Source organism: Montipora capricornis, chromosome 10 (genome assembly GCF_036669925.1).
Source record: "Montipora capricornis isolate CH-2021 chromosome 10, ASM3666992v2, whole genome shotgun sequence".
Lineage (NCBI taxonomy): Eukaryota > Metazoa > Cnidaria > Anthozoa > Scleractinia > Acroporidae > Montipora > Montipora capricornis.
The window spans coordinates 20,623,464-20,638,271 of NC_090892.1; the positions used below are offsets into that span (position 1 = coordinate 20,623,464).

General features: G+C 39.2%; 2 protein-coding genes and 2 pseudogenes across 2 annotated transcripts; 1 reads left to right on the forward strand and 3 right to left on the reverse strand.

The window, feature by feature from the left end:
• Positions 1-5,560: 5,560 nt before the first annotated feature.
• LOC138020400 (uncharacterized) lies at positions 5,561-7,490 on the reverse strand (annotated as a pseudogene).
• Positions 7,491-9,190: 1,700 nt separating this feature from the next.
• Positions 9,191-10,051, reverse strand: LOC138020401 (uncharacterized). The gene is made up of 3 exons (XM_068867394.1): positions 9,884-10,051; positions 9,640-9,721; positions 9,191-9,336 (listed from the first exon to the last, which is right to left on the reverse strand). The coding sequence occupies exons 1-3, from the start codon at positions 10,049-10,051 to the stop codon at positions 9,191-9,193; spliced, it is 396 nt and encodes a 131-aa protein (XP_068723495.1).
• A 783-nt stretch (positions 10,052-10,834) lies between these two features.
• Positions 10,835-12,228, forward strand: LOC138019070 (uncharacterized; annotated as a pseudogene).
• A 377-nt stretch (positions 12,229-12,605) lies between these two features.
• LOC138021887 (golgin subfamily A member 6-like protein 7) lies at positions 12,606-14,775 on the reverse strand. The gene is made up of 3 exons (XM_068868912.1): positions 14,642-14,775; positions 14,168-14,203; positions 12,606-13,635 (listed from the first exon to the last, which is right to left on the reverse strand). The coding sequence occupies exons 1-3, from the start codon at positions 14,716-14,718 to the stop codon at positions 12,840-12,842; spliced, it is 909 nt and encodes a 302-aa protein (XP_068725013.1). The 5' UTR covers positions 14,719-14,775; the 3' UTR covers positions 12,606-12,839.
• Positions 14,776-14,808: the final 33 nt, after the last annotated feature.

Genomic DNA, 14,808 nt, shown 5'->3' on the forward strand with positions numbered 1-14,808 from the left:
TCTAAGTCAGCGATGATTTGATGTAAAGCCGTCAGAAGTTGCTGCTTCCCTTCCATATACGCAGTGTCAAAGCTGTCAACGAGAAAAGTCAATGTCGGAGAAGCGAGCAATTTTATGCCAATTTATAAGAGCATGTTTGCACATGATCCAGACCCCAAACCCACCTCGCGTCATATGACACAAGGGAGAGGGCTTTCATGCCCAATATATAGTTATATGATGCAATTACATCCCCACTGGAAATCGGAAATATCTGAGTTCCATGTGGTATTTCAACCCACAACCCTCACTGATCTAGTCGGATGTTCTAACTACTGCGCTACTGGAGACTATGGTGAGCAATCCGCTTTGACTCGAAATGCAGTACGCAGTCACAAAGTCAAATAACGACTGACAGCCTAGCTTATAACTGCATCACGTAGTCACATTACAGCATATCTAAGACTCCAACTGACCACCTAACTGAGAAAGCGAAGCCAAGGTTAACTTCTGTTACGATTTCCAGTGTACAGAATACCTTTTTTGAATTTTATTTCACATCTTGTTTCACGTCTTTCAACTTCCATGCGAGAACTGTTTGCGGGAGAGTATTGTGGTTTTTTTTTTTCTTTCTTCTTCTTCTTTATTTCCTTTTTTTTTTTTTTTTGAGGGAAATTTCTGTTCGGGGATAACAAAAACGATCTCAAATATTTCAACCACCAAAAGGAAAAAAGATGTCCTTGTAAGGTCAAGAGCTTATATACATGTTTTCACACAGGAAGATAATCAGTGTGGCCTCTCAATCCTTGCGTTTCTTATCTTACTACCGATATACCAAATTCCGTGAACTGATGGATCCGCTATCAAATCTTATCCTATACTTTTGTTTCAAACAACTACACCGTTATGTAGCGTTCAAAATAAGTGAAGAGAGCTGGAAGGTGACATAATCGTAAACAGAAGCTATCGAGAATAAAACGTGTGACGAAACAGTCAAGATCATGATCATGTTTAGCTTTAGTTTAGTCAGTGACACCGACCGATTGATCGAACCATGCATTTCGTTCCAAGATCATAATACTTTCAAGTAAACCGACAAAATCCAGTGTCTACAGCGAAAAGGCCGCTTAACGAAACAAGTCAGACTGTGAAAACCCTGCCACATGAGGAATCATGGCAGACGATGATGCATTTGCTATTGCGTGTGTAAACATTTCAATCCTAACTACAGTTGATATCTGGAGCTCATGAGCTCCTGTTAATATGATTTAATTTACCTATGCTTCCTTAGGCATGACCACGAAACTCTGTAATGAAGGCAGTAAATAATTTTAACAGAAAATCAGCAGAAGCAAACTTACCGAACTGTACAAAGGGCAGGTGAAATCCCGGTTGTAAACAAGCTGCTTTCGCGCCAAATTTTAAGTAGTTCATGACGTCAGACCCCACATGGACTGTGCCATTTCAGACTTAGCTGTTCCATTCGACATTTGGCTGTTCCACTTCACATTGGTATTTTTGGCGGTCCGGCGAAGTGTTGTATGTCACGCAAAGGGTTAAATCGTTTCTGGTCGCCCCAAACCATTTGTTTTTTCTCTACTTCATTTCGCATCAGGGAAAACCATTTTTCCTTTGCATAAACCATTTCATATTTAGGTCGATCCGTTTCTTTAGTGGACTGTAGCATTTGAGTTCCTTTCAGACCATTTGTTGTTTCGCTGCGCCGCTTATGATTACGCTAAATCAAACGTCAATTTGTTAAACCGTGTCAGATTATATTGAATCATTTGCCGATACTGTGACCCACTTGTGTTTGGACAGTTCCATTTTAGACTTGGCTGCTCCATTTGACATTTGGCTGTTCCATTTCACATTGGTATTTTTGGCGGTTCGGCGAGGTGTTTTATGTCACGCAAAGGGGTAAATCGTTTGTGGTCGCCCCAAACCATTTGTCTTTTCTCTACTTCATTTCGCATTAGGGAAAACCATTTCATATTAGGGCGATTCGTTTCTTAGTGGACTGTAGCATTTCATTTCTTTTCAGACCATTTGTTGTATATCTGGGCCATTTGTGATTACGCTAAATCAATCGTCCGTTTGTTAAACCGTTTCAGAATACATTGAATCATTTGCCGATACTTTGAACCACTTGTGTTTTTTTTCTTTAATTCATTTCACATCAAGGTAAACCATTTGTCCTTTGCATAAACCATTTCATGTTAGGTGGATTTATATACATACCATATGAGTCATTTGTTGTTTCGATAAAGCATTTGTAATTACCCTAAATCAATTGACCTTTCGTTAAAGCGATCCATATTACACTGAACATCGATGGACTGAACCACGTCAAGTTAAGATAAGCCATTTATTAACATCACACCGGACCGTTTGGTGACACACTATACCAGTTCGTGTTTGGAAGATGAACCGATCTTTATTTCCATAGAACGGTTTTAGTTAGTCTCTTCCGTTTTAACAGAAATGACTAGACGATTTAATATCTTCCTAGTTCGTTTACTTTTTGACTGAACCATTTGACAAAAGGCAACACGAGTACTTGTATTTAGGCTGCATCATTTCTAACTCATTTAGTCTCTTCTGCACTACGCCAATGAACCAATTGACATTGCTATATTCCTTTGACAAACTTGGTATTTTTGGCGGTGACGGCCGCCCATAACATACGCAATAGGTGCTTTAACAACCGCTTAAAACAAACAGCGTACTTTGCTATCACTGGCAGAAAACCAAATTTGTAAACATGAGAGTCTTTGGATCAGAGTGCTACGCATATAAGCAGAATAAGCAGAAATTAGATCCCAGATGCAGAAAGGGGATTTTTCTTGGGTATGATAAAGAAAGCCCGGCCTATCTGTTGTATATCCCAGAGACAGGTAAGGTTATGAAGTACACGGTGGTGACGTTCCCTACGACTAGGAAAGGGGTGGAACAACATACCCAAACAGAGATACCATTACCCGATGATGATGATGACCTCGATCTCATGCCAACACCACACAGTGTATCTGATGTTGACAGATCTGAAAAAGTTCCGGATAGACTTGCTGAACAACCCCAAGCTGAAAGTGAGACCAGTCCTACTTGTCAGCCTCCCGACAAGGGTTTCAGACGTTCTACGAGAACGAGAAGGCCCCAGCCTACCTGAGTGATTATGTCACAGACATGGAAGATGATGATCAGGTACTAACAAGTGTAGACTATTGTTACAAATCTTTTGCTTTCCCTCAAACTTACCAAGAGGCCATGGACTCGCCTGAGTCTAGCAATTGGAAGGCAGCGATGGAGGAAGAGATGAATTCCCAAATCGAAAATAACACATTTACTTTGTCTGATTTGCCAGAGGGCAAAAATGCAGTTGGGGGTCGTTGGGTGTACACTATCAAAGAAAGTTCCACTGGTGCTAAAACTTTCAAAGCTAGGTATGTTGCTAAGGGTTACAGCCAAGTGAGAGGTATTGATTTTCAGGAAACCTTTGCACCAACTGCTAATCTCACATCACTGCGTGTGCTAATGCAAATGGCAGCACAACACGATCTGGTTTTGCACCAAATGGATGTTAAAACGGCATATCTCAATGCCTCTATTGATTGTGAGATTTATATGGATCAAGCTGAAGGCTTTGAAGTTCACTCAGGGAGTGGAGGGAGACTTGTGTATAAATTGAACAAATCTTTGTATGGCCTAAAGCAGTCGGGTAGAAATTGGAACCATGTACTAAACTGTTTCTTGTTGGAGAACAGTTTTGTTCAAAGCCCTGTTGACAATTGTGTTGGAATGTGGATTTGTTGCTTTGCTTGTCTGGGTAGATGACATAATTATAGCAGCAAGCAACATGTTGCTAATGACTGAAGCTAAAGGAATGCTGAAGGGGAGCTTTCATATCAAAGATCTGGGTAGACTTTCATACTTTTTGGGTATTCACTTTGAGCAAGGAGATGGCTTTGTAAAGATGAATCAAAGGGGTACATCACTAAGGTGCTTGAGAGATTTGAGATGTCCAATTGTAAGCCAAGGTCTACACCTTCGGAACAGAAGCTTGAGTTTGATGGTGAAACCCCTGTGGATCCTAGACGATACCGTGAAGCAGTGGGTAGTCTGGTGTATGCTATGACGTGTACCAGACCAGACATTCTGGGTTGTTACTAAGCTGTCACACTTCCTGGTTGCTCCCATGAAGGGACACTGGATAGCTTTAAAACATGTGTTGCGATAATTGAAGGGGACTCTTGATTTTGAATTGTGTTATAGAAAGTGTGATGATGGTCTTACACTGATAGGCTACAGTGATGCTGATTGGGCGTCATCTACAGATGACAGACGTAGCATCAGTGGGTACTGTTTCAGTTTGAATAGAGCCGGTCCGCTTATTTCTTGGAAATCAAGGAAACAACCAACAGTGGCTCTATCATCATGTGAAGCGGAGTATATTGTTCTGGCAGCAGCAGTCCAAGAAGGTATGTATCTCATTCAAATGATGAAGGACATTGGTGAGGTAAGTGGCCCTGTTTTGTTTTTGAGGACAACCAAGGTACAATCGCCTTGTCCAAGAACCCAGTCAATCAACGGAGATCAAAATATAGTGATGTTCGATACCATTTCGTTCGCAGCGCGCAGAATGCAGGAAAGATAATCATTAAGTATTGTCCTACTGCCGATATGGTAGCTGATGTCATGACCAAACCAGTTACTAAATTTAAGTTGCAAAAGTTTAGGAATTATACTTTTGGTTCTTAAGACATAGGTATACAAGTAATATACAAGCATAACTTCGTATTGTTATTATTATATCCATTTAAGAGATAACACATCTTATGTTGAGTTCATTTAGTGTAATAACATGTGGATGTAATTCTAGGAGATATAAGTGAGATCAAGTGGGGGTGTTAGGATGACCTCATTATATCTAGTGGGATGCCTGTGCAATTTACATGTATGATGCAATAAACGTTCCCGGATGTTGTTCTTCCACGAGGTAAACCATGGCGTGTGCAATGTGTTGTGTGGGTTGAACAAAATCCGAATTCATCTTCCCCCGTCATGAACGAAACATACTCTTGATTTTATATTTTAAGTACTAATTTGTATTAACTGTTATTTTTGTGTGAGTATAAATAAATATTGAGATGAATTGAATTGAAATTGAATTGTTTTGGCCACAGCATTGATATTACAAGAAGTCTAGGGCTTAAAGGGCTAGTATCAGAATATAAATGATTATTATAATTGTGATTATTATTTCATTTGCAAAATTATTCTTTTCATTTTCAATTTAATACAATATAATGACATTAAGAGAAACTAAATAATTAAAGGATACTTGAAACTGTGGCAAAGTTTATGAACAAATTCATATTACAGGATGTATAGAACTCGTACTCAAGTAATTTCTTAATATGTATAAGAATATTGACAATAATATTTAAGCATGAACAATAATTCCTACTAAAGGGATTTGCATGACTTGTCTAAAAGAACATTAATTTTACATTTCAAGCACGAAAAAATCAATCACTTCAGAATCTAAAAGTACATTTCCACAAGTACATTTCCAAACAGTTCACTTAGCATTGTTTCGCCATTCTAAAATTTGAGACATCAACTGCTTTCGAAGAAAGCCCATGTCCTTAAACTCCCAGTGGAATGGAGGAAGGCATTTTCCACTTCTAATGATATCTCTGACAGAGAGAATTACCCCAATACCACAGCTACCTGCTCCTACACCTGTTGCTGTCTGCTGTGGCATGTTGATACGGGGTAAAGGAAGGCACAGTCTTGGGTGGTTCCATTGTTCCACCTTGAATCTGGAATCATTTGAAAGAACACTGAAACCATTCAACATGTTCTTAACAACTGAGACAGTGCTTCGGGGTGGGACGATCTTCAAGCCATCATAAAAATAGGCTGTTCTACTGACTGCATCAAAGCAGAGAACTCCCCAATGTTGTCTAGATTGGATATGAATTGGAATCACGATAAAATTTGCTGCATCTACTGGGCAATGACTTAAATACCCTGAAACCTTTTGGCTGAAACAATGTGCTCCTTGTTTTGCCCAAGATTGACTGTAACATGGGAGATACACATTACTTTGTTTCTCCTCCTTTAGAAAGGTGAGGCATGTTGTGTCAATGGCAAAACTGTTCACATAACGTTCACAAGCAAGGGTACAAAAGTCTGATAAGTCCATAATGCTCGGTCCCTGTTGTAAAATCACATCGTTACGCATTAAATTAATAAGTGTGTCTTTGATCCCAGCAGTGTTCTGTGCCTCAGGTGTTGAGATAGCAAACATATTTCTTGCCTTAAGTTTGAGGCATCTGACTCCAATGCACACATTTTATCAAACACTTTTAGTGAAGCCAAGTTGTAGCAGCCCAGATGACCAAGCTTAACAACCTTATTTGGGCAGGTTGCAATTTCATTGCATGTTGTACAGTGCTTGATGATGGACGGCCATTGGCCAGCAAAGGGTTAAATAGTTTTGTAAAATTTCTGGAAACTGAGACATCTCCTGGTGCAATAAAAGGCACTTTGGGTAAGTAGTATGCTGCTGCCTCGCTGCGGGTTAAGCTGTTTAATCTCCCATTCTGAAAATCTGCAAGCGTAAGTTGTCTCTTTTCAACACTGCATGAGACATCATCTTCATCATTAGTCAGGTTACAGCTGCTTTCGCCACTAACACTGCATGGGACATCATCGTTGTCATTAGCCGGGTTATAGCTACCTTCACCACTGACACTACATGGCACATCATCTTTGCCATTAGTCAGGTTGCAGCTGCCTTCATTACTGACAGTGGACGCCCTGGCTTTGACTATGTTATCATTTACTTCTATGATGTCTGTCACATCATGGTTAATCTGGCCTGGAGATAGTATGGACGCTTTTCATGGTTTTGTACATTCATACTCACAAAAATCAGGACCAAACAGCCTAGTGAACATTGTATCCATCCCTTTGATCCATTCTTGATCTTCCTTAGACCAGTCTGGTCTACAGAAGGTTTCCACTCACACCCTCTGTAATAGAATGATTTTCCTGGTGAAGGAAAAGACAAAAAAATAAGAAACTTTACAGTCACAATACTTGCATTTGAAACTTAGTTATTTTGGTCAGAGCTAATATACTCCTGCTTAATCATGTATGACAGCAGGCTGCTGTGAACCAGACTGCAAGTGCAGATAAACAATGTTCACTGCAAAAGGAGTGAATTCACTAGGGTACATTACGGCATGAACCATTTAATTTAAAGTACACATTTCCTTTCAGTGGTACTAATATCTATTAGGTTAATTATCAGTAGCTGTTTCAATGAAATGTAATTATTTGCAGTAGAGCAATATACTTAATCTTAGCTAGTGTATTATACTACATAAATCGAACCTACAGTAGCCATTTTGTTATTTAAAAATGCTGTAAATTAATTTAGACTCATACCAGATACCTGATTCAATGCAATTAATGGCTTCTCTGAATGCATATCTCATCTAAAGAAGCTTTTCAGTGTATAGGTGTGTGAGAAACTGATCCACTAAAAAAATAATTGCGTTAGTTAAAATAAGATTTTACATTGCATGTGGTTAAATTTAATGCATATTACCAAATATGCCACAGTGCCTAGAAGATCTAGCAGATATCCTAAGGAAGTAGTCAACGACCTCGATTTCGCTGATGACATAGCCCTCCTGGAAAATTCATTTGAACAAGCTCAAGCCCAGCTAAATACTGTTGCTGAGGAAGCCATGAAGATTGGATTAGTTTTAAAAACGCATAAGACGGAATTCATGACTAATACCAGCTGTAAGAAAAACTTGACCTTGAACAATACTGACATAAAACTAGTGGATGACTTCATTTATCTGGGTTCAATGATGTCCTCGTCTAAGAGCGATATCAAACGACGTCTCGGACTGGCATGGTCCACATTCTGGGAGCTCGAAAGGCTGTGGCGATCCAAGTCTGTCCCTACAAACCCTCTAGGTCAACCTGTTCAAATCAACCTGCCTGTCTATCCTTCTGTATAGCTGCGAGGGCTGGACACCAACAAAGAAGTTGGAGGACAAACAGCTATGCCACCAGCTGCTACAGAATCATGCTTGGGATTAAGAGGGTGGACTTCATTTCTAATGAAGAAGTCCTCAGGCCAGTCCAACAGGAGAAACTTGTCCAGCTAATCCAACAACGGCAGCTCCGCTTCCTTGGACACATCTTGCGGAAGCCAGAGGACGAGCTTGCCAATAAGTATGCCCTATACCACCCGCGGCACGGTAAATAGAAAGTAGGACGTCCCAAGACCCTTTTCCATCAGTACATCGCCAGGGTGATTTGTCAAGATGACCCCCCGACACCGGAAGAGATCCGGCTGATGGCTCTAGACAGGACGAACTGGGGAAAGCTCGTAGCCGACTGCGGTGCAGTCGGCTGAGTGAGTGTGAGTGAGTGATTACCAAATTCATGATGTGTAAGTCATGAAAGGGCAATCAGGCAAAAGAAGGATAATGTGAAAGTTACATGCATGTACAAACCTTAACATCCAAAACATCAATGAGATGTTCCTTATCTTCAGAGAACTGGCCATCTCTAATAATCAGTGCAATTTCCTCCCACTGTGAGCACACCTGGCAAGGATGCAAATAACCAAATGGTAAGTGGAAAAAGTTCTCTTTATGAAATATTTCAGTGATTTAAAAAAGGCCCAGTCTCAACTTATCTCTCAAATTCTTAAAATGGCTATCCACCTTTTAGCAATTCAGTGTTATGTTTGGAGAAGAACTCACCATCTCAAAGCTTTGAAACACTCAGACACTGACCAGTAGAAAGAGTTACTTACATGTAAAAAGTAAAGAAATCAAGAAAACAGTTTGTGACTATACTGAAAGGCAGATGGCCCCTGATCACAGGTCATCAAACTGGCATGGTGATCAAAACTGTCAGTCTGGCGTTCCACATTTTTCCCAGAGGCATTCAAGCATTTATATATAGTGCATGATTTACAATGTGTGAGCATCTGTAATACAGAGAAATTAACTCCAAGGCAATCCTACTGTAAAATAGAAAACTTACTATTAAATACAAGGTCAAAACCATGACATGGTATGATGCTTTTTTATATAAGACCCTTAAAGTGGCCCTTGTGAAGTGAACTTCCCCATCCACCAACTCCTCAGTGTCAACATGGTACATTAATTCACATGTAAAGTTGGCCTATAATAAATTCGTAATATATATTTTTTGAGAAACTGATTAAACCCACCTTCACTAAAAATTCCACTGTAAGCAACGCTGCATATGAACTTAGAGCCTGGTTGTGAGAGCTAACTTCCTCCTTAAAACCTAAACTTCTTTGACATGATAATGACAAACATTATTTGAATTTGAATTGAATTTGAATTGACATGTCCAAAATTGAATGTATATCTGTTAATTAGAGCTATAAGGATAATCACCAAATAATAATTATTATACTGTGCCACTGTTACTAAAAGTACAGTCACAAGATATTGGTCGAAGTAAATGACATATTTTACTTACGATAGTTGTACAAGCTCTGACAACACAATTCTTTAAAAAAGACAGACGGCACATTTTCAAAAGATAATTTATTTAGTACATTTTCCTTTTCTTGAAATTAATTACCTGAATCCTTTAACTGAATCTCTTCCAACTTCGTTCCAAAATCCCGGATAAATATACCACTGTCCAGCATTTCTTTGAAATACTAAATCAATGAAAAGAAATTACCACTAAGACTGCAGACTTCAAGGGTTCTGGAACTTATTGAATGTGACATAGATCATTAGTGCTAATGGTAGAGTTTTCTAAGCCATTAACAGCACCATAACTGCCTAACAATCATCATAGAATAATTCAAGAAACTGACCTTTTGACGTGTCTCACAGAATGTTATCTTGCCCAGAATACATAGCTTTGCTGCTTCAGGGTCATCATAGTAGGCTGTCATTTTGTCTCCCGGCAATGACTTTTCCACAATTTCTTCAAGGGCTGAAAGGATTTTTCTCTCAGTGCTGCCTAAGGGAATAAAGCACATTGATCGCTATAAGAACTTAAATTGCATAAAAGAGCTAAAATACATAATTTCAGACATATTAGACATGGCTAGATTAAAATTCAAACACTTTATTTGAAATGACAAAAAAAGTGTTACATAAAAACAGAGTTTGTGGAGGGGACAAAGCAAAACACATGTATCAATCAGGAAAATCATTTTTAACAACTGGATAAAGAAGGTCAGGTGTCACGGTAAAGGATGAGTTGTGTTTAATAAGGGAGATATAGTCAGGAGACCGTTGTCAGCTAAGGTTTTGCGTGGCCTACGTGTAGCCGAACCCTTTCTGAACGGAGAAAACAGTTTTCTCCGTGTAGGGAAGGGTACGGACAAACGTAGTCACCGAAGGCCAGGCACTAGAGAAGTTAGAAAGAGTTAGTTGAGTGGAAAACGTTAACCTTGCGTTGTTCCCCGTTGTTGTTTGGAGTCATGTTAAATAATAGGTCAATTAATTACGAGAGATCATTCTCTCCTATTTTTCCCTGCAAGCTTGGTGGATAAAATGCAACAACTTTACTACAACAACAATAGCCGTCAAACAAAAACAAACAAACAAGCCAAAGCCGCAGCCCAACAGCGTCTTTTGCGTAGGAGACAAACAAGTCCGTGTTTCTTTACAATAGGGACTTTAAGATACGGGGACGCGGACGCCTTGAAGTACGCGACCGTCGAAGAGAGCCTGGGTCGAGAACACAGCGTTCGTGGCGGGAAATTTAAGTTAAGGTTCTTTGCGAGCGACGCGACGAGTTTTTCGAATTCACTGATATGGCTTCTTTCAGGGAAACTCGAGAAATGTTGTGTTTAAGTCATGCAATGGGCTTTATTACCGATGCAGAATTCTTGCTGCTCTATGAGGAAAGCAAGTCAGATAATTTGGATTTTCCTTACCAAGAATATCCGACATTTTCTTTGCCGGACAAAAATGGAGCTGAGTGTACAGCCAATTTAAGGGTTGAGAAGCATCACATAACTCGCCTTGAGAAGATGCACTGCAAATTCCTGCTGTATTTAAATGTAATAAAGGAACAGTATGTGATGGAACTGAGGGCCTTTGTATTCTTCTCAAGCGATTTGCCTACCCTTGTCGCTACTCCGACATGATACCGATATTTGGAAGGCCAGTCCCAGAAATCTGTATGATAAATAATACTGTGATGGATTGGGTATATGAAAACCACAGGCATCGTATCATGGATTGGAATCCAACCGTTTTGAGTGCCATCCAGCTCGAAAGCTACGCTGATGTAATTTCTAACAAAGGAGCACCACTTACAAATTGCTTTGGTTTTGTTGACGGAACTGTTCGTCCAATATCTAGACCAGGAGAAAACCAGCGCTTGGTATACAATGGGCACAAGCGTGTACATGGGTTGAAGTATCAGTCGGTTGTGGTTCCAAATGGCTTAATAGCACACCTCTATGGGCCAGTAGGTAAGGCACTTTCCGATCATTTCCTAGGGGCCGGACAATTTAAGATACACAATATAGTATTAAATAAGTCCTTTCGACATTTTTCACTCAAATCTTTTTTGACTTGAAAGTAAACTAATGATGTTTGAGCTCTCTTTTTGATGTTTTACTGCATTTTATTTTTCATTCAACAGAAGGAAAAATGCACGATGCAGCAATGCTGGCAGAATCACACCTGTATGACAGCCTCCAAACACATGCTTTTTCAACCACTGGACAGGCTATGTGTATTTATGGAGATCCAGCCTACCCCCTTAGGGTGCATCTTCAGGCACCTTACAAGCATCGAGTTTTAACCCCGCAAATGCAGGCTTATAACCATTCCATGAGTGCTGTTCGCAGCTCTGTTGAGTGGCTTTTCGGGGAGATAGTGAACTATTTTAAATTTTTAGACTTTAAAAAGAATTTAAAAATAGGTCTAAGTCAAGTGGGAAAAATGTATATTGTCTGTGGGATTCTGCACAATGCACTGACATGCCTCTACGGAAATACCACATCTCAGTTTTTTGATTTAGATCCTCCATCACTAGAGGATTATTTTGCTTGATTGTTCTAAATGGACTTGATAAAACATCCAGCCAAAAAGGAAGAATAGTGTTCCATATAATGATAAACTTTAATATATGCTAAGTCATTGCAACGTTGTGAGCCTTTTTACACCGCAAACATTGAAAAGGTGTTGTAACTTTTTGAAGAGAAATGTTGTAGCTACTGTAAAAAGATTAAATTTAAGATTGAAACAATTTTCTGGAGAAAAGTACAATTAATGCTTCTTTTTAGTCTACCTTTTTTAAAGCAATTTATGGCATAAGACATGAAATTGTTTACCAATTTGTACTCTATGATCTCATAAAATCTTACCGACCTAATCTTAACACATTAACAAAAACTGGGGGGAGGGGTAGATTTCAAGTTGCCTCTTGCTTTTAAGATAAATGAATCAATCAATACATATGGCCATGTGCAAATTATCCCAATACATGGCACCAATTTTTGGGCAATTCACATTATTGCAAATGACAGAAATTTAACACATGCTTAAAACATTATGTTTTCAATCAGAAGTAGCAGTTCTTGGGGTGAATGAATTGCATGCACAGAGGATCATACAAATGCTAAATATCAATGGATGGACAGTAAAAAAAAATTGCAGGGGTGACTAAAAGCTTGTTATGGTGAATGTTCATCATTTCCCTTCCTGATGTCTTCCTTAATCACATCCTTTATAAAATCCCAACAAGAAAATCTCATCATGTCTTTTAAAACAACTAAGCAAATGTGGTTTCAGGCCTCAACAAGGTCACTTGGGTACAAGTTTTTCAATTATTCCCATCAGAGCCTGAGATTGAGTTTGCTGTTGAATCAAAAACAAATTTTGCATGTCTTGAACTTGTTTCTGCTGCTGTTGTTGTTGGTCAATCATGGTTTTGAACATTTGTGCCATACTCTCTTTTTCTTGCTTCTGCTGTGCCTGCTGTTGCTCTAGCATGGACTTAAACATCTGTGTTTGTTGAGTTTGGAGGGCTTGCAACTGCTCCTTTTCTTGCTTTTTCAATTCAATTTCTTGACTTTTCAGTTTGAGATCTTCAGCTGCTCTTTCTTTGAGATATTCAACTGCTTCACTTCCACTTCTCCTGCTCTTCCTTGCTTTGCTGCTTCCTTCTTCTGATTTCCGCTTTTGAGTTTTTCCCATTGTTTCCATCGCCTTTTCTCGCATATCCTCTGCCTTTCTCCTGTCTGCCTCTAGCTTTTCCTTGTTCTCATCAATTGCCTCCTGCATCTCAGTGTCAGCTGACTCCTCCATGGCTATAATTTGCTCAACTGCAGCATCTAGCTCGGTACGCTCTGGGGTTATTCCACTTTCTTTCAACTCCTGAGCTTCTTGCCTCTTAAATCTTTGAATAAGGATTCCAATATGGTCTCGAACTGCTTTCTTGTCAACAATAAAATGAGGATCTTTCACACTGTTAAGGTTGTCAGCAATTTTCTGCCACAATGCACTACGTTTAACAGACTTTTTTTTGGCACTGTATGGATTCACAAATATGATCTCCTTACACAAAACAATATCATGTAGAGGTGTCCAGCTCATAATTCTGCAATGTAAAAAATACACCAACCATTTCAGTTTCTTAAGAAGGGAAACAAGAATTCCTTCAATAATAATAATAATAATAATAATAATAATAATAATAATAATAATAATAATAATAATAATAATACCCTAAAAATAACCAGTTGATGCACATGTTGAACATTATTGGAACAGAAAATTCCAGCCACACAAAAACTGCCTGAAACAGCAAAAAGTTTTAAAGTCTGTGATTTTTCCATTCTTGCCTTCTGCTGTTGATAAATGTGCTATAGCCTGCATATTTTTTTTCAAGATTTGCTGACTTGTAACTGTGCTTTGACTCCAAGAAAAACACTTGAAAATTGTTGTCAATAACTTCTTTTTAAGGTTTTCTCTCCGGCTATTCGGATGGTCTTCACTGTAAAGGACATTTTCATTTTTGGCTTTCGCTTATTTCCCTAGCTAAATGAAGCTCTAGGTTCAAAAATACATGATGAGACTTGCTTTGGGACGTTTGGAATACATATGCAACAAATTTACCGCTGAAAACTTACTTGGGTTTCGAAGCCATTCCCGGGTAGATCCTGAAACTGAAATCGGTCAATGTATGAGTAATTCACAAAACAGAGGCTACTGCCGAGATTGCTAAGTGTTATTTCTTGCCATTCTGCATTGTTTTAACGATATTTCAGCAATTTTAGCAGATGTTTAGGGCCTCTTCATATGAGCCGGTCAACCGGGCTGGCTTGGTTTCTGAGATCTCGCCTCGCCACTTATACTCTTTCCTATGTATAAATTTCGATGAAATTATTTCCATATGAACACTCCAGCAACATAGCTTCGCTTTCCCCGCACAGAGGCCACTTTCGCAACACAGCGGCGAAAATGGCATAATTTTTGTCTTGTATGTATTTTTAAGCGACTTTGTAAATAAAAAATAACAAAGGAGATACTTAAACATCCAAAATAACACAGGCACTGTTAATGAAAAGGTCTGTAGAAACCAAAAAGACCACCAATTTACTCACGTTCTATCAGCAACGCGAAAAGCCTTTATGTCACGTCCGTCGACGGCAAGAACGCAGCACATCCAACTTTTGTTCATGCGCAGTGAAGGTCTCAGGTGTCATTTTACTTCCGGTTCTCTTTCGCGACGTCCGCGTTCCTGTATCTTAAAGTCCCTATTATTTACACC

Coding starts and splice junctions, on each gene's coding strand:
- LOC138020401 (XM_068867394.1), bottom strand. CDS start 10,051: ATGTGCTTTATTCCCTTAGGCAGCACTGAGAGAAAAATCCTTTCAGCC. Junction 9,722..9,883: donor TCTGTGAGACACGTCAAAAG/GTCAGTTTCTTG, acceptor TCATTGATTTAG/TATTTCAAAGAAATGCTGGA. Junction 9,337..9,639: donor GATTCAGTTAAAGGATTCAG/GTAATTAATTTC, acceptor AAAGAAGTTTAG/GTTTTAAGGAGGAAGTTAGC.
- LOC138021887 (XM_068868912.1), bottom strand. CDS start 14,718: ATGAACAAAAGTTGGATGTGCTGCGTTCTTGCCGTCGACGGACGTGAC. Junction 14,204..14,641: donor TTTCGCGTTGCTGATAGAAC/GTGAGTAAATTG, acceptor GACCGATTTCAG/TTTCAGGATCTACCCGGGAA. Junction 13,636..14,167: donor GGAATGGCTTCGAAACCCAA/GTAAGTTTTCAG, acceptor TTTACATTGCAG/AATTATGAGCTGGACACCTC.